Source organism: Crinia signifera, chromosome 12 (genome assembly GCF_055691185.1).
Source record: "Crinia signifera chromosome 12, ASM5569118v1, whole genome shotgun sequence".
NCBI lineage: Eukaryota > Metazoa > Chordata > Amphibia > Anura > Myobatrachidae > Crinia > Crinia signifera.
The window spans coordinates 8,681,175-8,706,627 of record NC_139228.1 but is presented as its reverse complement, the minus strand read 5'-3'; the positions used below and the strand labels follow the sequence as shown (position 1 = coordinate 8,706,627).

At 49.9% G+C, this 25,453-nt stretch overlaps 2 protein-coding genes across 2 annotated transcripts; both read left to right on the top strand.

Moving 5' to 3' along the window:
* Positions 1-2,426: 2,426 nt before the first annotated feature.
* NOP9 (NOP9 nucleolar protein) lies at positions 2,427-10,892 on the top strand. Its single transcript, XM_083165936.1, has 11 exons — positions 2,427-2,605; positions 4,916-5,207; positions 5,506-5,964; positions 7,428-7,508; positions 7,588-7,729; positions 7,911-8,103; positions 8,218-8,358; positions 8,432-8,551; positions 8,724-8,954; positions 9,646-9,751; positions 10,217-10,892. The coding sequence occupies exons 2-11, from the start codon at positions 4,937-4,939 to the stop codon at positions 10,372-10,374; spliced, it is 1,902 nt and encodes a 633-aa protein (XP_083022062.1). The 5' UTR covers positions 2,427-2,605; positions 4,916-4,936; the 3' UTR covers positions 10,375-10,892.
* Positions 10,893-11,984: 1,092 nt separating this feature from the next.
* VPS72 (vacuolar protein sorting 72 homolog) lies at positions 11,985-24,322 on the top strand. Its single transcript, XM_083165965.1, has 6 exons — positions 11,985-12,198; positions 13,738-13,890; positions 14,119-14,239; positions 14,613-14,789; positions 15,028-15,172; positions 23,631-24,322. The coding sequence occupies exons 1-6, from the start codon at positions 12,082-12,084 to the stop codon at positions 24,004-24,006; spliced, it is 1,089 nt and encodes a 362-aa protein (XP_083022091.1). The 5' UTR covers positions 11,985-12,081; the 3' UTR covers positions 24,007-24,322.
* Positions 24,323-25,453: the final 1,131 nt, after the last annotated feature.

The following is a 25,453-nucleotide window of genomic DNA, read 5'->3' as shown; positions in this document are numbered from 1 at the left end:
AACACCCTGATCTGAAGAGCTTACACTCTTAATTGGGAGGAGGCCCACCAGATTCAGAGTGTGAGAGATGCGATAAACTGGAGAGCAATAAATCACCAGCCAATCAGCTCCTACCTGTCATGTAACAGACAGAGTGTTTTGAAAATGTCAGGCAGGAGCTGATTGGTTGGTTGGTTATCACTCTCCATTTTATCACTTGAAGCTTAGTGCATCTGGCCCCCATGCTTATGGGATTAGTGTGATGGTATATTAAATCCGTGGATTGTGTACATATATACGGTGTTCTACCCACGCCCTATGGATGCTCGGAATGAAGATGCAATTGTGTACAAACCTGCAGTCCCTGGCTATAATGCCCCCAAACCGATCACTTATTGCCTGCGGCTGACTCACCACCTCCGTTACCTCCCACGTTCTATGGCCAAATCCTCAGGACGAGCCCTGTCTAATCCATGGTGCGTGCTCCGTGGGAAACACAACGTTCTGTATCCACCTCTGCGTCAGCCCCGAGTGAGGCTCAGAGTGGAGACATAGCTAGAAATTTACTAAGATGTGTATTGGGCAACCAATCAGATCCTGTCTACTATCTTCTAGAGCAGGGCTGGGCAATTGCAGCCCTCCAGATGTTGATGAACTACACATCCCAGCATGCCTTGCATCAGTTTCAGCATGGCCACAGAGCAAAACTAATGCAAAGCATCCTGGGATGTGTAGTTCATCAACATCTGGAGGGCCGCAATTGCCCAGCCCTGTTCTAGAGGGTGCTAAATAAATAAGAAGTAGCTTCTGATTGGTTGCCCACAGCAACAACACATGTGAAGTAGAATACACATCTTAGTAAATTCCCCCATAGAGTCTGCCCTAGGTCAGGCTGGGAGCAGGGATGGATAGGACTATTGGTAAGGTATAGCCTCATACACAGACTATACGATGTTGGCATAGTCACCGATGTCGTACATGGGTCACCGATATTGAGCATACACACTGAACGATATTGGTAAATGAGGACCACACAGGGCCTGCTGAGCATGCTGGTTGCTGGATAGAGCCAAAGTGACCTGCATGCTCAGCAGACAGTGGCTTGTTAACGATTCTGAGTGTACACTCCATAAGATATAGTAAAATATATACCTCGGAAGACCGTTTCTGAGCAATAACATTTACTATATCCTCCAGTGTGTATGGGTCTTTAGCCTGCAAGGGGGAGTTAGGGCTGAGGTTAAAATCTGTAATCCTAACCTTCTGTTTATGCTAACTCAGGGTTGCCGACTTTTGTAGTCTCCTCTCTGGGAGAAGCCCGGAGAGGAGACTTTCAGCAGCACTTCGGGGGCAGGGCTTGAGCGTGATGTCATTAAGCCCCGCCCCAGGATGGAAAATAGCCCAATTTGTCAATCTCCATGGAGGGGCGGGGCAAAAATGACGATCAGCAGATTGTTTATTTAAACGCTGCGGTCAGCGGGGAGGACACCACGATCAGGGGGTGGAGCGGGGGTCCTACAGAATCCGGGAAGGTTGCCCACCTTTCCGGGGTCCGGGAGGAGGACTCTATTTTCGGCACCATCCCGGACATTCAGGGAGGGTAGGCAACCCTGTGCTAACTTCTACCCCTTCTGTGTCACTCCTGTTTGCCCCTCCCCTTTAGGATGTAATCTCTCCCCAGCATGGCTCTCCTCATGTGCGTAACTTGGAATATATATATAGCGGGAGAGCTATAGGTAGATATATATATATATATACTCTATGGATGGCTGCCTAGATGCTACAGGTATGGAGCTGAACTGATCCTGATGACGATCTGCTTTATGGAAATAAAATAAAAACCTACTTTACCCTTATGCCTTGGTGAGTGCCCATTACCAAATTATTTCTATATAGATATTTACGGTGTAATGGTTAGCATTGTTTAGCTTGCGTGGGTTTCCTCCGGGTACTCCGGTTTCCTCCCACAATCCAAAAATATCCTGGTTGGCTAATTGGCTCCCAACAAATTCTCCTTAGAATGTCTGTCTGTGCATGTACATGTGGTAGGGAATATAGATTGTAAGCTCCACTGGTGCAGGGACTGATGTGGCTGTTCAACTATTCTCTGTACAGCGCTGCGGCATATGTGTGCGCTATATAAATAACTGGTAATAAATAATGATACCATGATGCATTAATATAAACAGAATTCTGGGCCGGCGGACAGATGCACAGTGGGCGCGCCAGGGAGCGTTTGGAGCCTTGAGATAAGCGCTTAATACTTTGCTAATTGTGAGATTTATTTGTGTTCTTAGTAAATATTTGCTGCAGCTTTCCTCTATGGAAGTGTATGCTGCAGGGATGTGCTGAGCTCTCACTATTGCAGTGTGCAATGTCTCACCTAGGACAGACGTCTACTGGCAGCAGCAGTGTCCTGTGGAATGTGCAATATACAATATAACACACACTGTAGCTTTATTATGTTTGTGTAGAAGCTGTCATTGTGCGATGATCCTGCAGCAACACATTGTATCACCCTGCCATGGAGGGGCGGGGCCGTAGTGATGACCTCATCACCCTGCGCCGGTAGCAGCACATGTGATCTGCAGGAGAGTGTTGGCTGCTGCTGGGACAGTGCTGAGAGGTGAGATAAAGACCCATTCCGGGGTAATCGGGATATTAACCCCTCTCATACCACCCTGAGATGTTACCTGCTCACCTCCTATTGGTGATAGGGGTCAGTTCCTTCACCAGACCTCAGCCAGGAGTGGGCTCCTCACTGCACAGAGACAGAATGGCTGCATATAGCAGCTAGACACAGACACTGTCATTTTTCCTTATAGCAGGAGAAAAGACTATTGTCCCATTCTTGTGAAGGGATGAAGTGTAGGAGCACCTCATTATAGAAGTAACACAGGAGATGGCACAGGTACCCCTACCTGCTGCTCTCCCACACTCAGGCTTCCAGAATCTCCTGGAGACTAGCAAGCGTCGTTCCCAGATGAGCTTTCAATTCTCCCCATCCTGCCCAATGTCTGCCCGGCACCACCCACTTCCTGGATAAAGTGGGTGATCCATTTGGCCAATGAGATGATTCTCGCTGACTTGCGTCAGTCATCTATAAATGCATAGGAGACATCAGAGCCCAGCTTGGTCCATTGTCACAGAACTTCAATGTTCTGTTACCTTCTGTGCTTTGAGTTCTGTCCCATCACAAGTAATTTTTTTTTTTTTTTTGCTACAATTACTTTTTCTGATTTATTATAGTTAGTTTATTTGGCATCACAAGGTTTCTGCAGCGCCTAACTGCATAAGCAGGCGAAAATAACAAATTACAGTACAATCCGTGCACATCAGCCATTTATTGGTGACCTGTGTTAGATGGGGATACGATCGTATTGTCAACCCGACTTAGGTCCACAGTCATTAGGTCGATACTGTTGGGTCGACATGGGTTTTTTTACCTGTTTTTTTTTTTGTGCCGACAGGCGGTATTTCATGCCCTACCATCCGCTAGGGAGTGGTGGGAGAATAAAATAGTGTGCCGAGTGCAGCGAGGCACCATGCCCCAAGCATGGGCTGCAGATGACTTCAAACTGTGGCCATGTCGACTGTCGACATTCGGGTAAAAAAAAAACAGTGGAAAAACAAATGTCGACCTAAACACATGTCAACCTTGTCCCATGTCGACCTAGACACCTGTCGATCTTCACCCATGTTGACCTAGAACCCTGACGACCTAATTAGAGTCGACAATACGATCCACACCCATTAGATGCACACAGTGGCCGGATACACGTGTGGTGCGTCATGGCTGCATGTAACTGCTGGTATGTGAATATGCCTGTGGACTGTGTTTGGGCAGGGTGGGGGATGCCTATAAAACAGGTGCACAGATAACTGTATAGAAACCAACAATAAGCAGCTGTCGTGCAACACGTGGGTACTGTATGTGATCAATGGGACAACGGTGAAAGGTTGGCCACTGTTGGTCGACACATGAAAAAGGTTGACATGAATTTTTCATGATTTTCTTTTTAAAAACCGACTTGTGCACACTTTACCATCCCAGTCGGCATAGAGGGAGAATATAATCAACCTTCTGACTGTTGACCTAGACATTGTCTACATAATGACCTATACCCCAACACACGTGTGGCCTGCGTGTGAAGAATACTATAACGTGTTCTGTCACACGTGTGTGATGCTTCCTCCCTCCTCTGTTATGTTAGTGCCCCAGTATGTTTTTGTTACCTGGATAGTTTTCTATTGGAGTTTTCCTGCGCTGTCATAGGTTTATGGGGACATAATATTGGTTTTGTGTATGTATGGCACATATACGTTATAATAAGTATACAGATTTTATATATTGATTTGTCTTTTGTCTCACTTTTTTTAATGCTTTTTGTGTCATTAAATGTTTGGCCATAATTAGTGCTTACTTTATCCTTACTATTGGCCTGATTCAGACCCGCTTGCTTAGCTGCGCATATTTGGAGCATAGCGAGCAGGTCAATGCCGCCCTAGCGAATGCACGACCCCCCGCCGGCTGGATCTCCTCGCTACGCTGCAAGCGGTTGTGTATTGTGACACTCGCAAGCGCCTGCACAGTGGTTGCTCACCAACGTCTGACTTCTCTGCTGAAGGGTTTTCTCTGAATTGTGACATCATCAGCCCACCAGGTGTCCTCCCCTGTCAATCAGACGCCTGCTGCTGGGGTCTGCACATTACCACCTATGCACATGCGCTGTCCCCCAGCAGGTCTGAATCGGCCTCTATGTTTGTAACTGAATCCCCCTTTCCATTGTTTCTATTGCGTGTTACATTGTACCCTCCTCCTCCCCACATTTTTCCTATGTATTGGAGATCTAATTTGAAGTTATTTTACCCCAGTTATAGATGTGGCTCATTAGCTGATTCCAAACCCAGGCGTTTCTGATGTTGTGTATTGCAGGTATATAGGAGAGCGACTGGGATGGGCTCCAATAAGAAGAAAGTGACCGGGAAGAAGCGAGATCGCCCCACCAAGGAGAAGTCTCAGGGGTCTTCCAACCAAGAGCCATGTCCGCCAAAGAAGCAGAGGAAAGAGGGGCGGGACCCTAACTCTCAGCCCAAGGACACGCCCACAGCGCAGAATAAAGAGCCCCCGAAGAATCTTCTGCCGCGCCTAGACCCCAAATCCGTGGGGTATTTCCGCAGGGTGGGAGAAACTCTACAGCAAGACTTTGAGTCGGATGATGATCGAGGTCAGAATACTCGTATATTAATGATCTCTGTGGAATAAGAGGTTTATTGAGAAGTTGTTAAGGAGACCTTATGCTGCTCTGTCATATTACTTCCTCCCTCTCCTGACAAGCGGAGCTCGGGGTAAATGAACTGACAGAGCCTGTAACCGTAGGGATTCTGGGGGAAAGGTATCAATAAACAGGACTTGGTAATCCTTGTCCGTAGTAAGGTCACATGTTGCACATCCAAGCAGCGGTTTATATGCAGCCTGCTGACCACCGATGCTGTGTGGCTGATGGTGCCTCTTATTCCCCGCAGGCCTCTTTGTCCGGAACGTCTTTAAGGAGGTGAAGGGGAGCGAGCTGGCTCTGGCCACGGACATGTCCGGGAGTATTGTGCTGCAGAAGCTGCTCTCAGTGGCCACATCGTCCCAGTTGTGCCAAGTTCTGAGTGTCCTCAGTGGGCACTGGCAGGAGGTGTGCTGGCACCGTAGTGGGGCACATGTCATCCAGACCGCCCTGCTCCAGTACCCCCGGCTGCAGAGCCAGGGAAGCACGGAGGACCAGCAGCAGGACGAGGAGGAAGAGGATGAGGATGGTGAGCCCGGCAGTAACCTGGAAGACGTAGTGTTGGGTCTGTGCTCAGAAGTGAAGGGGAAGTTTCTGCCATATAACCAAAACACGCATGGGAGTTTCATTGTACGGACCTTGTTCCAAGTACTTAGCGGGATCATCCTGAATCAGGAGACCGGCAAGAAAGGAGCGCAAGGAGCAAAAGGTAAGTGCACCCTACACCAGGGGTGGCCAACTCCAGTCCTTCAGAGATACCGACAGATAACTTTTTCCAGGTCTCTTCCTAGGAATCACATGGAAAGTAATTAGCTGTGGATCTTGTAAAATGTGTCAGTGAGTAATGAATGCGCCTGAGCACCTGCCGGGGAACCTAGAGAATGTGTCAGTGAGTAATGAGTGCACCTGCCGGGGAACCTAGGAAATGTGTCAGTGAGTAATGAGTGCACCTGCCGGGGAACCTAGGAAATGTGTCAGTGAGTAATGAGTGCACCTGCCGGGGAACCTAGGAAATGTGTCAGTGAGTAATGAGTGCACCTGCCGGGGAACCTAGGGAATGTGTCAGTGAGTAATGAGTGCTCCTGCTGGATGACCTGAGAAATGTGTCAGTGAGTAATTAGTACACCTGTGCTCCTGATGGGTGACCTGAGAAATGTGTCAGTGAGTAATGAGTACACCAGTGCTCCTGCTGGGTGACCTGAGAAATGTGTCAGTGAGTAATGAGTGCACCTGTGCTCCTGCTGGGTGACCTGAGAAATGTGTCAGTGAGTAATGAGTGCACCTGTGCTCCTGCTGGGTGACCTGGGAAATGTGTCAGTGAGTAATGAGTGCACCTGTGCAGCTGCTGGGTGACCTGGGAAATGTGTCAGTGAGTAATGAGTGCACCTGTGCAGCTGCTGGGTGACCTGGGAAATGTGTCAGTGAGTAATGAGTGCACTGTGCTCCTGCTGGGTGACCTGGGAAATGTGTCACTGAGTAATGAGTACACCTGTGCTCCTGCTGGGTGACCTGGGAAATGTGTCAGTGAGTAATGAGTGCACCTGTGCTTCTGCTGAGTGACCTGGGAAATGTGTCAGTGAGTAATGAGTACACCTGTGCTCCTGCTGGGTGACCTGGGAAATGTGTCAGTAAGTAATGAGTACACCTGTGCACCTGCCGGGTGACCGGGGAAATGTGTCAGTAATTAAGGAGTACACCTGTGCAGGTGCTGGGTGACCTGGGAAATGTGTCAGTGAGTAATGAGTACACCTGTGCGCCTGCTGGGTGACCTGAGAAATTTGTCAGTGAGTAATGAGTGCACCTGCTGGGTGACCTGGGAAATGTGTCAGTGAGTAATGAATACACCTGTGCTCCTGCCGGGTGACCTGGGAAATGTGTCAGTGAGTAAGGAGTACACCTGTGCAGCTGCCGGGTGACCGGGGAAATGTGTCAGTGATTTAAGGAGTACACCTGTGCACCTGCCGGGTGACCGGGGGAAATGTCAGTGAGTAATGAATACACCTGTGCTTCAGCGAACCTCATTTTCCTGTCTCTCTCACGTCCCCATCCTTTACCATTGCTCTGTGATTTTCCTGTCTCTTGTTCCTCTGCCATCTCTGTCGGGTTTTTCTCTTGAGTTCCCCATGTCCCATCTTACACTATCTTGCCTCATTCCCCCCATCTCTGTTACAGTAAAATCTGTGTTTGAGGTCCCGGACAGCTTCCTGCAGCAGCTAAAGGAACTGAGCGGATTATTCAGTGGTCACATCGGAGGTAAGATCAGTGTGTGTTGTCACTACAGTACTCCTATCCCTGAGGGTGGCGCTGACTCTAATTCCCATCTTCTCCCCAGTGTTTGCCACCAATAAGCTTGCTAGTCTGGGGATGCAGGTGGCCTTGCAGGTTCTACAGAGGAAATCACCGTCCGTCTGTGCGTCACTTTGTGATGATGTCATCAACTTTTTGTCCTCCAGGACTTCTTCCAGCGATGGCAGGTGAGAGCATAGCAGGCTTGATTGTAGACTGAGCCAGATTATCTGTGGGTTCCCCATAATGATGTATCGCAATGGGGCTTATTCACAGAACCTGTACATAATGTATCTTGCATTTGAGCTGCAGTGATCAGAATTTGGAAAGAACAATACATAGACTATTAATATTTGGTGTCTCTCTCAGCTCCCTCTTGGTGTTCCTCAAGGATGAGACCAGCAGCCGCCTGCTGGAGAGAATTTTGGAAGTGTCCGAGAAAAAACAACTCCGCCGCCTCTTTAAGACCCACTTTCAAGGCCAGCTTCATGCGCTTGCAGCCCACCCTATTGCCAACTACACTGTGCAAAGACTAGTCTGTGCCGCTCAAACCAAGAAACTGGTAAGCATCTGTTGGTGGGTTATAGCTGGCAACATGGTGATGCAGGAAATGCAGCGCAGTGCTCCAGTCTGAATAACACCCTAAATCTTTGGATGAATGATTTGTTACCCTCAGTTCTCGACGCTGTTTGATGAATTGTCACCGTCGATAGAGGATGTTTTGGCCAAAGGTCACATGGGGATCATCACAACCCTGGCTGATGCTTGTAAGAGGCTTCAAAGTCACCAGGGGGAACTCGTCTCCCAACTCACGGAGGTGCGTGTCCAGACTGTAGCGCTTAATTTCATGGTCTATCTATCGATGTTAAGTAGTGTTCCCAAATCCGCAGGCTTTCCACTGCGCTGCTCCAGTCTCTCGCCGGGTCGCTTGTGTGCCTCTGTTCCTATCTCTGATGGCCTACGAGGTCTATTACAAGATTGGTGAAGAGGAGGAGCCCTCTGAACACAAAGTAAGTCGCTGAAAACTTCACTGTAGTGTTAGGCTATGCACCATTGGACACTTCAGTCATGTGACACAAATTGGCAGTGTAAATGGGTGGGGCTTGTGTGTAGTACAAAAGTGCAATGCAGCTCGCCCTGTTGGTGTTAATAACCATCCGCTGTCCTGTGTCTGTAATTTAGGAGAACGCGGAGATAAAGCTGGAGTCGGTGAACTATCACGGCTCCTTACTGGTACAGCACCTTCTCCATTTTGAAACTCCCACTCAGATTCTGCACAGTTTGGCAAGTATGACTGAAGCTGACCTCCAGACGGTGGCTTGTAGCCAGTTCGGAAGCCACGTATTCAACGCCCTGCTCAGCAGCGCCACCATAACGGAGAAACAAAGGAAGAAGGTCCTGTGGAAGCTGAGGGTAAGGCTGATGCTGCGTCTCTCTACGTTTTCTCCCCAGGCACTAGAGTGGGTTGATTGGTGCTGTTTCTTGCCCTGATGTACTGTAGGTTTAAGGCAGAAAATATCCCACAGTGTAGCTCTGGTATTGCCCACCATGGTAACCGGTAAGCTCGATGGCGCCATGCCCCTTCACCATTAACCCCTTGTTGGTACCACTTGGAAAGAAGTGAAGCTCCGCCCAGCTCGTTGATTAGCATATAAGTCAGGCTCGTTGGCATACTAGACACTCCAATGGCCAGGACCCTCATGTGTGAGCTGAGGAAATAATCTGCTTTGTTTTTCCTTCCTCAAACCGTTCCAGTTCCCATAATAATAGGTTAAAAAACAAACCTCTCCCCTGTGTCGCTTTCCTCATTAACACTGTATTTCTCCGAGCACTGTGCAGTTTGAGTAACTGTTGCGTTCTGTGGAAGACTCAACGTATAATAACATGATATTTGAAAATGTTGGATGTAGTGGCCAATCTGATCTAAGCTGTTTAAGGAGCAGATTCTGAATGAAAGCAAATATCTCATTGGTTGCTACTGTATAAACAAATTGTTCTCCTAAATGTTATTAATGACCAGGGTGTACCATTACTAAGGGTATATTTGTCACTCGCTGACTTCTTGCTGTATATGAGTTTACATCTGTGTCACCGTTTCTTGCAGTCTCACCCTATGGAGTTAGCGTGTAACAAGTACGGAAGCCGTGTTCTGGACCGTGTCTGGAACGTGTCAACCATGGGAGTTAAAGAAGAGATCGCTCAGAAACTGGGTAAGAGCACAGACACTTCTCTGGGTATAAGAAACCAGGTTATTGTTACCGCACGGGTACTTTGGGAGCCTGACTGTTAGACGTGATGCATGACGTTAAAATATTTGGCTGATTTCGGTTAAAGTACGTTGGAGGTCAATGTAGAAGCTCATTGATAAGCAGCACAGATCCGCTTGGTTTTACACTGAGCGCCTCCTTGGGCTGCACAAAGCTTATAAAGGGCTTTCTCGCTGAGATGTTTCCACAGACAAATAATCGCGGGTGCGTGTGGCTACACCCTGTTGCCACTTTCAGGCCCACAACCATATTGTTACTTTGTATCGGCCCCCTTTCCTGCACCTCTGTACCCAATGTGTCACCTTTGTCTACAAATCCATCCACTGTGGTGGAAATCCGTTCCCCCATTTCATGAGCATCCTACAGAGTCTAAGCTGTATTAACTCTCTTCATTCCCCTCTGCTGCAGTTGAAAGACTCCGCGAGCTGCAGAACGACCCCATCGGACACCACATCGCCCGCAACTTCGCTCTGACTCACTTTGTGAAACGGCGGAAGGACTGGCAGGAGCACCAGCAGACAGAGAACAAAAAGCGCAAGCTGTTTGCCGACATCCTGGAAGACTGAGGATATGGCTGGTGGTACCCTATAAATGCCGCTCTGACATTGCCCAGGGCTCTTGTTATAATGGAGCACCAAGCCAATACTCGTCAGGGAGCAGAGTATGGGTTCTCACTCGGTCATCTCCAACTGTCTTGCCTATGCTCTCCCTCATTACCTATGGTAGTCCTCTGTGTGTTTGCCAGTGGAACTTCTAGAACTTGGACTGAATGGAAGGTTCCGTCACACGCTTTAGGCGTAATGCCCCATAAGTCCACACTTGGGGTTGTAGATGGTTTCCCTTTTCCCAGAACTGTCCTGAGAGGAGTGAGATTGGCCTCATTGTTTGCTTCTGGATTGGTGACGGTCCCATAGTGGGAGGAGCTAGACCCAGTTCCTATTTCATAATTTTTGTTTGGCAGTTAAATCTCCTGAGAACATTTTTGCTCCCCAATAATTCTTTGTACATAACACCCAGACTTCCCGCATACAGGACTTGTGTATAAGGAATTTGAAATGTGTTCCTAATAAAATATTTTATCTGAGATTCTTTGTAAGTTTATTTACAATTTCCTAAATCCTAAAATACAGCAGTTTTACCATTTGGGTTCTGTACCACACACTGCCATCCTGCCTGCTGTAAGCAGGTCAGTACTTTGGGTCCGGGTGACAGAATCACTGTAGTTATTTCCAGAAAGTTATGTAATAGATATAACAATCACACCATAATATATTCTGGCCATCTGGGTCCTTTTCCAGCCCTCAATGATCAGTACTTTCTGACCCTTTATTGCAAGATGCAGGAATATGCTGCTGGGTCATGTATGATTTCCTGTCTTTGTCTTAAGCTGCACCATGGAAACTGGCAGCAGTCCTAAGGCAACTGCAGTATTCCAGTCTGAGTACTGCCACCTAATGTGAGCATAAATAAAGCACCCGCTTACAGCGACACACTGACATCTGCATGGTCACCCCCCCCCCCCCCCCCCAGTAAATATATTACTGAAGAGATAATGGCATTGTCCTCGGATGTGATTTTTGGAGTCATGAAACGATCAATCTGCTCATTTATATTGAGGTGGGAAGAGATGTCCTCACTGCTGCGCTATAAAGGGAAAACACTCAAAATAAACACCAATGATACAAGATGAGACATTTCTGCATAGTCCATGGATTTACATCTCGAATAACATTTGCTAAATGTACTGACCTGCATACATGTAAAGCAAGAACATACATACTGTACATGCATGCAGATGCACATACACCTAGATACACAAACATACGTATGTACATGCAGATACATACATGCATACCTAAGCTCGAAAACTTAATTTTAATCTATTGTTTCCCTCAGGCTGCATATCATTCACTGTATTTATATGTATAGTAGTTTAATCTTGTACTTATGTTAGTATAAGGGAAGGTGCTGGTGTTTTAATGTAAGTAAAACTATTTCCAAGGGCCTGATACGACAGAATTTACCTAGATCTGACTGTAATGTTGTATCTGGTTATATGTATATATGTGCTTCATGTTGCGGTTGGCAGGCGTACGTACGCCGCCTGGCGAACTATAGTGACGTCACCGCGGTGTAAGCGCTGATTGGTGGAGGACTCCTCTTGTAATGTAATCGGTGATTGGCGGAGGCATCCTCGGCGCTCTGTGCTCCGTTTCTTGGGCTTGATCTGCAGGCCACACAGTCGCTAATCGGTCCCGGGAGCGGCAGACAGGATGAGTTTGGCGGAGAGCAGAGCCCCGCGGAAGACAGCGGGAAACCGCATGTCCGGTCTGCTGACCCGGGAGGAGGAGGATGACTTCTACAAGACCACGTACGGTGGATTCAATGAGGTTAGAGTGCCGGGACTGTGCTTTCTCCTTGGTCTCTGCACTACAATTCCCAGCATGCCGGTCTCTGCTGCTGCTTCTGCTGCTGTAGTACTACAAGTCCCAGCATGTCTTCCTCTGTCCTTGCTATAACCCAGGGATGGTGAACCTTCGGCCCGCCAGCTGTTGAACTACATATCCCAGCATTCCTTGCAACAGTTTTAGCAGGGCCAAATAGCAAAACTGCAACAGGGCATGCTGGGATGTGTAGTTCAACAACAGCTGAAGGGCCAAAGGTTCCTCATCCCTGCTATAACCTGTCTGCGGTTGCACTACTACAAATCCTAGCATGCCTACCTCTGTCCTGGCTATGACATGTATCTGCTGCACTACTACAAGTCCCAGCATACCTACCTCTGCCCTGGCTATGACATGTATCTGCTGTACTACTACAAGTCCCAGCATGCCTACCTCTGCCCTGGCTATGACGTATCTGCTGCACTACTACAAGTCCCAGCATGCCTTCCTCTGCCCTGGCTATAACCTGTCTCTCCCCAGCTACTGTAGTACTACAAGTCCCAGCATGCCTTCCTCTGCCCTGGCTATAACCTGTCTCTCCCCAGCTACTGTAGTACTACAAGTCCCAGCATGCCTTCCTCTGCCCTGGTGTAACCTGTCTCTCCCCAGCTACTGTAGTGCTACAAGTCCCAGCATGCCTTCCTCTGCCCTGGGTATAACCTGTCTCTCCCCAGCTACTGTAGTACTACAAGTCCCAGCATGCCTTCCTCTGCCCTGGTGTAACCTGTCTCTCCCCAGCTACTGTAGTACTACAAGTCCCAGCATGCCTTCCTCTGCCCTGGCTATAACCTGTCTCTCCCCAGCTACTGTAGTACTACAAGTCCCAGCATGCCTTCCTCTGCCCTGGCTATAACCTGTCTCTCCCCAGCTACTGTAGTACTACAAGTCCCAGCATGCCTTCCTCTGCCCTGGCTATAACCTGTCTCTCCCCAGCTACTGTAGTACTACAAGTCCCAGCATGCCTTCCTCTGCCCTGGTGTAACCTGTCTCTCCCCAGCTACTGTAGTGCTACAAGTCCCAGCATGCCTTCCTCTGCCCTGGGTATAACCTGTCTCTCCCCAGCTACTGTAGTACTACAAGTCCCAGCATGCCTTCCTCTGCCCTGGTGTAACCTGTCTCTCCCCAGCTACTGTAGTACTACAAGTCCCAGCATGCCTTCCTCTGCCCTGGCTATAACCTGTCTCTCCCCAGCTACTGTAGTACTACAAGTCCCAGCATGCCTTCCTCTGACCTGGCTATAACCTATTTCCCCTCAACTGCGGTTGTACTAGAAGTTACAGCATGGCCTCCTCTAGTCTGGCTAATCAGTTTCTCTGCTTTGGCATAGCATGACCACAAAACTTGCTAAGCCTTGTAGTTCCTCAACAGCTGGCCAGCTAAAGTTTATCCACAGCTCTGGGAGCTATGATGAGACGCCGTCCCATGGTGCAGGTTGCTAGATATCGGACCTGTACAGTAAAATACCCCACCATCCTATGCTTCTAGGAATCTGGAGACGATGAGTATAACGAGGAACGCTCTGCGAGTGAGGATGAGGTGGACTCTGACTTTGATATTGATGAAGGGGATGAGCCCACTAGCGACCATGAGGACGATGAGCCCAAAAGGAAGAGGAGGGTAGTAACCAAAGCCTATAAGGTAAGTGGTTGTTCCTTCACTGGGATGCTTAAGGCTTTAGTGGCGGGCTGTGATTGGCAGGCAAATAAAGGAACCGGGAATAGCCTCTTACTCTAATTGGCCAACACTTGGTCCAGTAGGTCGCTGGGAAGTGCGATTCCAGGCCTCGTTGCTTTAGGTGGGGTTTGTCTGTTATAAACGCTGTTCGTGTTTTATAAACTCCGCATTTATTTTCCATAACATTCACAGGAGCCAATTCAGCTTCTAAAGCCTAAGCCAAAACCCAAACCGGATCCAGTGACCCCCAGTGCGCCCAGGAGCCGCCCAGAAAAGCCCCCACCCCAGGAGACTCCTGAAGAAAGTGGGGACAGTAAGTGTTCAGCCTGTTAGTCCTAGGTGGCGTTATAGCAGGTTACGTATGAGCCATCCCTGTTCCACAATAAGGCAGGAGCGCCCTGGTTATCCGATGCTGACTTCTGGTGCTGCCTTGGATACCTACAAAGCTGCCTCAAACGTAACTATCTGGTTCCTGGAAGGCAGATCCCTATAGGGTTGTTGCACCATACCGGCCCCACTGATGAACTACAAGTTAACCATTGACATCACAGATTGCATGCTCACCCTAACAGCGGATTTGTTCCAGTCTGTAGAACCCCAAGGCCTGGATAAGAGGCCGCGATGAGCTTGGAACCTGTGTAAACTCCCGTACGCTCTTCTCCCTCTCTCCCTTTCCTCTATTACAGGCCGGAAGCAGATGCGCCAGTCCACAACCGAGCACACCCGTCAGACCTTCCTCCGCGTTCAGGAGAGACAGGTCCAGTCCCGCAAGAAGAAAGGCCCTCACCCAGACCGACCTCTGACCCAGGAGGAGCTACTGAAGGAGGCCAAGATCACCGAAGAGATTAACATACGCTCGCTAGGTATTTATCCGCCACCCCTGATGGCTCCCGCTGTACCTGCAGTCCCGGACCTTGGCTTCTCTCCCACCGTATTAGCCTGGCTTTCATTTTCCTATTGACCATTAAGGGGCATCTTGTCTTGCTAGGCTGCAAGGTATAGATCTACCCGCTTCACCCAGATGGCCTTCCCCAGATAAATATCCCTTATGCCTAATTGATAAGTCTAGGTGTGCTGAACTTGGCGTTCTGTCCTTGGCAGAGAATTACGAGCGCCTGGAGGCGGACAAGAAGAAACAGGTGCATAAGAAGAGGCGCTGCGTCGGCCCGACCGTTCGATACCACTCTGTGGCTATGCCGATGATCACGGACGTAACCGTAAAGGAGGAAAATGTGGACGTGGAAGGGTGAGTGTCGCTTGGCACATACTTCGGTGATCATAGCTTGTAGGTGGAGCTCTCATTTCATGTCTACGCCCACAATATGTGAATAGTATTTACTGCCTCATGGGATACATTGGTGGAACACCAAAGCTTCCTTTTATGTTCTGTACAGCTGAGAGTATTGGGGTTATGAAATTCCCTGGGGCAATTGTTTATTCATACAAGACAGTTTGAGGACCCCTGCCCTATTCAATACAAATTTGCTCTGGGACCCCATCAGACAATAAAAATAATTACAGGACTCTAGCAAGTTACTGCAGAAGGTCATCACATCACATGTGTAGTCCGCAGACCGCACATACATGGCAGCATTGTGGAGGCACAGAGTGATGGGAGGAGTCTGATATACCATAACCCATCACATCACACGTGTAGTCAGCAGACAGCACATACATGGCAGCATTGTGGAGGCACAGCGTGATGGGAGGAGTCTAATATACCATAACCCATCACATCACATGTGTAGTCAGCAGACAGCACGTACATGGCAGCATTGTGGAGGCACAGCGTGATGGGAGGAGTCTGATATACCATCACATCACACGTGTAGTCAGCAGACGGCACATACTTGGCAGCATTGTGGAGGCACAGCGTGATGGGAGGAGTCTAATATACCATAACCCATCACATCACATGTGTAGTCAGCAGACAGCACGTACATGGCAGCATTGTGGAGGCACAGCGTGATGGGAGGAGTCTGATATACCATCACATCACACGTGTAGTCAGCAGACGGCACATACTTGGCAGCATTGTGGAGGCACAGAGTGATGGGAGGAGTCTGATATACCATAAGCCATCACATCACACGTGTAGTCAGCAGACAGCACATACATGGCAGCATTGTGGAGGCACGGAGTGATGGGAGGAGTCTGATATACCATAACCCATCACATCACATGTGTAGTCAGCAGACAGCACATACATGGCAGCATTGTGGAGGCACAGAGTGATAGGAGGAGTCTAATATACCATAAGCCATCACATCACACGTGTAGTCAGCAGACAGCACATACATGGCAGCATTGTGGAGGCACAGAGTGATGGGAGGAGTCTAATATACCATAAGCCATCACATCACACGTGTAGTCAGCAGACAGCACGTACATGGCAGCATTGTGGAGGCACAGAGTGATGGGAGGAGTCTGATATACCATAACCCATCACATCACACGTGTAGTCAACAGACAGCACGTACATGGCGGCATTGTGGAGGCACAGAGTGATGGGAGGAGTCTAATATACCATAACCCATCACATCACATGTGTAGTCAGCAGAGAGCACATACATGGCGGCATTGTGGAGGCACAGAGTGATGGGAGGAGTCTGATATACCATAACCCATCACATCACAGGTGTAGTCAGCAGACAGCACATACATGGCAGCATTGTGGAGACACAGAGTGATGGGAGGAGTCTAATATACCATAACCCATCACATCACACGTGTAGTCAGCAGACAGCACATACATGGCAGCATTGTGGAGGCACAGAGTGATGGGAGGAGTCTAATATACCATAACCCATCACATCACATGTGTAGTCAGCAGAGAGCACATACATGGCGGCATTGTGGAGGCACAGAGTGATGGGAGGAGTCTGATATACCATAACCCATCACATCACAGGTGTAGTCAGCAGACAGCACATACATGGCAGCATTGTGGAGGCACAGAGTGATGGGAGGAGTCTAAAGTAACAGACAATTCAACAGATTTTTCAGACTCCTTGAAACACTCACTGAGATGAGAAAAGTCATCGGCCTCATGGTCAGCAACGTGGAGTCGCGACCCCATGCTGAGAAGGTTGGGACCCACTTTGGGGTCAGGACCCACAGTTTGAGAACCGCTGGAATAGGGGATCAGTATAATAGAACTGTAACCCAGTTATTCACACACTAGCAACTAGGAATAAAACTAAGCATCAACGTAAATCACCAATATCGGTATTTGTTATTTAGTTTATTCATAAAATTGCAAGTGCATTGGGTTACCTGTTATGACCACTTTCCTGCTCCTGTGTATATAGTGATCTCTGGTGACCGGGTCATCTCCTGCTCCTCTGTATATAGTGAGCTGGAGGTGATCTCTGGTGACCGGGTCGTCTCCTGCTCCTCTGTATATAGTGAGCTGGAGGTGATCTCTGGTGACCGGGTCGTCTCCTGCTCCTCTGTATATAGTGAGCTGGAGGTGATCTCTGGTGACCGGGTCGTCTCTTGCTCCTCTGTATATAGTGAGCTGGAGGTGATCTCTGGTGACCGGGTCGTCTCCTGCTCCTCTGTATATAGTGAGCTGGAGCTGATCTCTGGTGACCGGGTCGTCTCCTGCTCCTTTGTATATAGTGAGCTGGAGGTGATCTCTGGTGACCGGGTCGTCTCCTGCTCCTCTGTATATAGTGAGCTGGAGGTGATCTCTGGTGACCGGGTCGTCTCCTGCTCCTCTGTATATAGTGAGCTGGAGGTGATCTCTGGTGACCGGGTCGTCTCCTGCTCCTCTGTATATAGTGAGCTGGAGGTGATCTCTGGTGACCGGGTCGTCTCTTGCTCCTCTGTATATAGTGAGCTGGAGGTGATCTCTGGTGACCGGGTCGTCTCCTGCTCCTCTGTATATAGTGAGCTGGAGCTGATCTCTGGTGACCGGGTCGTCTCCTGCTCCTTTGTATATAGTGAGCTGGAGGTGATCTCTGGTGACCGGGTCGTCTCCTGCTCCTCTGTATATAGTGAGCTGGAGGTGATCTCTGGTGACCGGGTCGTCTCCTGCTCCTCTGTATATAGTGAGCTGGAGGTGATCTCTGGTGACCGGGTCGTCTCCTGCTCCTCTGTATATAGTGAGCTGGAGGTGATCTCTGGTGAGTCTCCTGCTCCTCTGTATAAAGTGAGCTGGAGGTGATCTCTGGTGACCGGGTCGTCTCCTGCTCCTCTGTATATAGTGAGCTGGAGGTGATCTCTGGTGTCCGGGTCGTCTCCTGCTTCTCTGTATATAGTGAGCTGGAGGTGATCTCTGGTGACCGGGTCGTCTCCTGCTCCTCTGTATATAGTGAGCTGGAGGTGATCTCTGGTGTCCGGGTCGTCTCCTGCTTCTCTGTATATAGTGAGCTAGCTGGAGCTGATCTCTGGTGACCGGGTCGTCTCCTGCTCCTCTGTATATAGTGAGCTGGAGGTGATCTCTGGTGACCGGGTCGTCTCCTGCTCCTTTGTATATAGTGAGCTGGAGGTGATCTCTGGTGTCCGGGTCATATCCTGCTCCTCTGTATATAGTGAGCTGGAGGTGTCCGGGTCATATCCTGCTCCTCTGTATGTAGTGAGCTGGAGGTGATCTCTGGTGACCGGGTCGTCTCCTGCTCCTCTGTATATAGTGAGCTGGAGGTGATCTCTGATGACCGGGTCGTCTCCTGCTCCTCTGTGTATAGTGAGCTGGAGGTGATCTCTGGTGTCTGGGTCGGCTCCTGCTCCTCTGTGTATAGTGAGCTGGAGGTGATCTCTGGTGACCGGGTCGTCTCCTGCTCCTCTGTATATAGTGAGCTGGAGGTGATCTCTGGTGACCGGGTCGTCTCCTGCTCCTCTGTATATAGTGAGCTGGAGGTGATCTCTGGTGACCGGGTCGTCTCCTGCTCCTCTGTATATAGTGAGCTGGAGGTGATCTCTGGTGACCGGGTCGTCTCCTGCTCCTCTGTATATAGTTAGCTAGCTGGAGGTGATCTCTGGTGACCGGGTCGTCTCCTGCTCCTCTGTATATAGTGAGCTGGAGCTGATCTCTGGTGACCGGGTCGTCTCCTGCTCCTTTGTATATAGTGAGCTGGAGCTGATCTCTGGTGACCGGGTCGTCTCCTGCTCCTCTGTATATAGTGAGCTGGAGGTGATCTCTGGTGACCGGGTCGTCTCCTGCTCCTCTGTATATAGTGAGCTGGAGGTGATCTCTGGTGACCGGGTCGTCTCCTGCTCCTCTGTATATAGTGAGCTGGAGGTGATCTCTGGTGAGTCTCCTGCTCCTCTGTATAAAGTGAGCTGGAGGTGATCTCTGGTGACCGGGTCGTCTCCTGCTCCTCTGTATATAGTGAGCTGGAGGTGATCTCTGGTGTCCGGGTCGTCTCCTGCTTCTCTGTATATAGTGAGCTGGAGGTGATCTCTGGTGACCGGGTCGTCTCCTGCTCCTCTGTATATAGTGAGCTGGAGGTGATCTCTGGTGTCCGGGTCGTCTCCTGCTTCTCTGTATATAGTGAGCTAGCTGGAGCTGATCTCTGGTGACCGGGTCGTCTCCTGCTCCTCTGTATATAGTGAGCTGGAGGTGATCTCTGGTGACCGGGTCGTCTCCTGCTCCTTTGTATATAGTGAGCTGGAGGTGATCTCTGGTGTCCGGGTCATATCCTGCTCCTCTGTATATAGTGAGCTGGAGGTGTCCGGGTCATATCCTGCTCCTCTGTATGTAGTGAGCTGGAGGTGATCTCTGGTGACCGGGTCATCTCCTGCTCCTCTGTATATAGTGAGCTGGAGGTGATCTCTGATGACCGGGTCGTCTCCTGCTCCTCTGTATATAGTGAGCTAGCTGGAGGTGATCTCTGGTGACCGGGTCGTCTCCTGCTCCTCTGTATATAGTGAGCTGGAGGTGATCTCTGGTGACCGGGTCGTCTCCTGCTCCTTTGTATATAGTGAGCTGGAGGTGATCTCTGGTGTCCGGGTCATATCCTGCTCCTCTGTATATAGTGAGCTGGAGGTGTCCGGGTCATATCCTGCTCCTCTGTATGTAGTGAGCTGGAGGTGATCTCTGGTGACCGGGTCATCTCCTGCTCCTCTGTATATAGTGAGCTGGAGGTGATCTCTGGTGACCGGGTCGTCTCCTGCTCCTCTGTATATAGTGAGCTAGCTGGAGGTGATCTCTGGTGACCGGGTCGTCTCCTGCTCCTCTGTATATAGTGAGCTGGAGGTGATCTCTGGTGACCGGGTCGTCTCCTGCTCCTCTGTATATAGTGAGCTGGAGGTGATCTCTGGTGTCCGGGTCGTCTCCTGCTCCTCTGTATATAGTGAGCTGGAGGTGATCTCTGGTGACCGAGTCGTCTCCTGCTCCTCTGTATATAGTGAGCTAGCTGGAGGTGATCTCTGGTGTCCGGGTCGTCTCCTGCTCCTCTGTATATAGTGAGCTGGAGGTGATCTCTGGTGACCGGGTCGTCTCCTGCTCCTCTGTATATAGTGAGCTGGAGGTGATCTCTGGTGACCGGGTCGTCTCCTGCTCCTCTGTATATAGTTAGCTGGAGGTGATCTCTGGTGACCGGGTCGTCTCCTGCTCCTCTGTATATAGTGAGCTGGAGGTGATCTCTGGTGACCGGGTCGTCTCCTGCTCCTCTGTATATAGTGAGCTGGAGGTGATCTCTGGTGACCGGGTCGTCTCCTGCTCCTCTGTATATAGTTAGCTAGCTGGAGGTGATCTCTGGTGTCCGGGTCGTCTCCTGCTCCTCTGTATATAGTGAGCTGGAGGTGATCTCTGGTGACCGGGTCGTCTCCTGCTCCTCTGTATATAGTGAGCTAGCTGGAGGTGATCTCTGGTGACCGGGTCGTCTCCTGCTCCTCTGTATATAGTGAGCTGGAGGTGATCTCTGGTGACCGGGTCGTCTCCTGCTCCTCTGTATATAGTGAGCTGGAGGTGATCTCTGGTGACCGGGTCGTCTCCTGCTCCTCTGTATATAGTGAGCTGGAGGTGATCTCTGGTGACCGAGTCGTCTCCTGCTCCTCTGTATATAGTGAGCTAGCTGGAGGTGATCTCTGGTGACCGGGTCGTCACCTGCTCCTCTGGATATAGTGAGCTGGAGGTGATCTCTGGTGACCAAGTCGTCTCCTGCTCCTCTGTATATAGTGAGCTGGAGGTGATCTCTGGTGACCGGGTCGTCTCCTGCTCCTCTGTATATAGTGAGCTGGAGGTGATCTCTGGTGACCGGGTCGTCTCCTGCTCCTCTGCATATAGTGAGCTGGAGGTGATCTCTGGTGACCGGGTCGTCTCCTGCTCCTCTGTATATAGTGAGCTGGAGGTGATCTCTGGTGAGTCTCCTGCTCCTCTGTATAAAGTGAGCTGGAGGTGATCGCTGGTGTCCGGGTCGTCTCCTGCTCCTCTGTATATAGTGAGCTGGAGGTGATCTCTGGTGACCGGGTCATCTCCTGCTCCTCTGTATATAGTGAGCTGGAGGTGATCTCTGGTGACCGGGTCGTCTCCTGCTCCTCTGTATATAGTGAGCTAGCTGGAGGTGATCTCTGGTGACCGGGTCGTCTCCTGCTCCTCTGTATATAGTGAGCTGGAGGTGATCTCTGGTGACCGGGTCGTCTCCTGCTCCTCTGTATATAGTGAGCTGGAGGTGATCTCTGGTGTCCGGGTCGTCTCCTGCTCCTCTGTATATAGTGAGCTAGCTGGAGGTGATCTCTGGTGTCCGGGTCGTCTCCTGCTCCTCTGTATAAAGTGAGCTGGAGGTGATCTCTGGTGACCAAGTCGTCTCCTGCTCCTCTGTATATAGTGAGCTGGAGGTGATCTCTGGTGACCGGGTCGTCTCCTGCTCCTCTGTATATAGTGAGCTGGAGGTGATCTCTGGTGACCGGGTCGTCTCCTGCTCCTCTGCATATAGTGAGCTGGAGGTGATCTCTGGTGACCGGGTCGTCTCCTGCTCCTCTGTATATAGTGAGCTGGAGGTGATCTCTGGTGAGTCTCCTGCTCCTCTGTATAAAGTGAGCTGGAGGTGATCGCTGGTGTCCGGGTCGTCTCCTGCTCCTCTGTATATAGTGAGCTGGAGGTGATCTCTGGTGACCGGGTCATCTCCTGCTCCTCTGTATATAGTGAGCTGGAGGTGATCTCTGGTGACCGGGTCGTCTCCTGCTCCTCTGTATATAGTGAGCTAGCTGGAGGTGATCTCTGGTGACCGGGTCGTCTCCTGCTCCTCTGTATATAGTGAGCTGGAGGTGATCTCTGGTGACCGGGTCGTCTCCTGCTCCTCTGTATATAGTGAGCTGGAGGTGATCTCTGGTGTCCGGGTCGTCTCCTGCTCCTCTGTATATAGTGAGCTGGAGGTGATCTCTGGTGACCGAGTCGTCTCCTGCTCCTCTGTATATAGTGAGCTAGCTGGAGGTGATCTCTGGTGTCCGGGTCGTCTCCTGCTCCTCTGTATATAGTGAGCTGGAGGTGATCTCTGGTGACCGGGTCGTCTCCTGCTCCTCTGTATATAGTGAGCTGGAGGTGATCTCTGGTGACCGGGTCGTCTCCTGCTCCTCTGTATATAGTTAGCTGGAGGTGATCTCTGGTGACCGGGTCGTCTCCTGCTCCTCTGTATATAGTGAGCTGGAGGTGATCTCTGGTGACCGGGTCGTCTCCTGCTCCTCTGTATATAGTGAGCTGGAGGTGATCTCTGGTGACCGGGTCGTCTCCTGCTCCTCTGTATATAGTTAGCTAGCTGGAGGTGATCTCTGGTGTCCGGGTCGTCTCCTGCTCCTCTGTATATAGTGAGCTGGAGGTGATCTCTGGTGACCGGGTCGTCTCCTGCTCCTCTGTATATAGTGAGCTAGCTGGAGGTGATCTCTGGTGACCGGGTCGTCTCCTGCTCCTCTGTATATAGTGAGCTGGAGGTGATCTCTGGTGACCGGGTCGTCTCCTGCTCCTCTGTATATAGTGAGCTGGAGGTGATCTCTGGTGACCGGGTCGTCTCCTGCTCCTCTGTATATAGTGAGCTGGAGGTGATCTCTGGTGACTCTCCTGCTCGTCTATATAGTAGCATTCAATATTGGGCATTCAGATTGCTTTTTTGTTAGTTTCAGCCACAAGCTAATGATGTCATACACATTTTACAGGGAAGTTAAACCATAGAGAATGTGTGAGGCAGTTCTTGCCCATAAATCTCTGAAAAGCTCAGCTCCTCGTGGGACCCTGTCTCGCTGCCATTTTCCTCTGAAAGTCTGGCCCACTTCTGCTCACATGATTTGGCATTATTGCATACGTTGGGTGATCAGGGCCTATAGTATAGACTGCTTCCTCTGGCAGTACTTTTATAGTCCTACGTGTGGCGATAGATCATGTGTGCATTTGGGAAGCCATGCAACGTCATTCTGAGTTTTCTCTGTTTGTGTCTTGTCTGCTCCTGATACAACTTCTTCGCCTTCTGTGTCACCCCTGTCTGTCTAACCCTCCCCTTTAGAATGTAAGCTCTCACGAGCAGGGCCCTCTCTCCTCATGTGCCTTTTTTAGAATATATAAACCTCTGCCACCCTGATGATTGCTGCAGTGTCCTGTCCCCTGATGCAACTATCCGTATTAACCATGTACTTGTCCTAAACTGTCTTGTGCTGTAATTTATGTGTTTTTGCTCATAGCTATTCTCTGTACAGCGCTGCGGAATCTGTGTGCGCTATATAAGAAACTGTTAATAAATAATAATCCTCACACTATTGTGCCCATCTAGGTTGGAGCAGGAGCAGATGGGAGATTCCTCCGCAGTGCCCCCTGTAGGCAAGTCCTCCCGTACCTTCATCACCTTCTCCGACGATGACACTTTCTACCAGATGTTTCCCAAGAACAAAGCCAAGTTCCCTGTCCGAGAGCTGTGTCCTGTGACCCATAAGCCCGCCCAGTACAGGGACCCCATCACAGACATCCCCTACTACAACGGCCGGGCCTTTAAGATCATCCGGGAGGCCTACAAAAAATACATCACCGCTCACGGACTCCCCAATGCTGCCATGGCGGCCACTATGGGCCCGGCCACGTCTACAGCCGACAGCAGCCAGCGCAACACAAGGCAGAAAATAGTTATCAAACAGAACATTTCAGCAACATGATGGGAGTGATCGGACTTGGGCGCATTGCTAGGTGATGTCGCTCCAACTGTTCGGCTCCTTTTATATTTATTTCCAGGATATTGAGGCCCTGCTGTGTGCGCGTCCTTGGACCCAGCCCAGAGTGGAGACTCAGGTGACGTTCTGGCTGTAGGTCCATTGATGGGGCATTACTCTGATCATGTGAGAGGTATTTTAATCATCTTCACCTTGTCTAGGATGAAGCTACAACTGAGCGATACCCTCTGGTAGCAGTGAATGGTCCCGAGGACACTTATTGTCCATTATAACATGCAATAAATACGCTGTTTTTTAACTACTTTATAGCAACTCTTGTCTATGTTTGGAATGCAGGTAAAATGTTGTAGCACTGCAAGTGTCCACCAGAGGGGATCATGGAGTCCTGGGGGGGATTCTGAAGCCACAATGAACCACCACAGAGATATTTATAACCTCTGGGCAGTCGCGGGGACACACAAAGCTTCAAAAGTGATAACCAACCAATCAGGCCCTGTGCGCTCTGTGGGGCCCACTTTTGGTTCCATTTTTTTAGAGCAATCCTCAAGGCCCCTTAACACTTAAGTGGCATACACGCGGGGCGATTTCAGTCCTATTTCTATGCGATCTGAGCAGATATGGCGCACTGATTGCTCCGTGTGTTTGGCCCCTGGCGACGGTGATGCACGAGGCCACGCATCGCCGTCACCCGCAGGGAAAGACATGCATGCTCTGCCTTTCCTGCTCAGCTTGCAGCGTTTTGCCTATCGGCATAGGCGCTGCTCTGCACAGACCGCTCTGCACACATGGTGGGTGTGCAGCGATGTGTGCTGAGCGCTCTGCGGTTAATCGCTCCGCACCGTCTCCCTGTAAAGGTTGAACAATCTCCCTGGCTCAGCACAGCTGTCCAATCTAAGTGACTGAGGCACTAATTACATCACCTGTGGCCAAGCATGCATACACCTGAACAGCTAGGATGCCTTTGTGGACTGTGCTAGCAATAACGGAGCAGATAAATTAAACCTGATAAAGTGAAAGGTGATAATGTAGCAGCCAATCAGCTCATAACTGCCATTTTTCAAATACAGCTGATTGGCTGTTGCCGTATCACCTTTTGCTTTATCACTTTTACCAGGCGTAGTACATGTCCGCATCTCGCCCATTGGGGCACAACACCTGTTATCTTATAAGTGATGGCCCTTTATAGACCAATGAAAGGACCCTTATGGGCCACACGTTTACATTTGTGATTTTATTCATGCTGATTTGTTTTTGTATTATCCGTTGTTCGGGCCCTTGATCGCCTACACTAGGGTGACCACCTCATCCCTTTAATTCTGGACACATTAATTACACAGGTTCTGTGGCTGGCTGACTTCAAGACTCCATTTCACCTGGTTTTAAACTGCCACAGAACCTGTGTAATTAATATGTGTCCAAAATTAAAGGGATG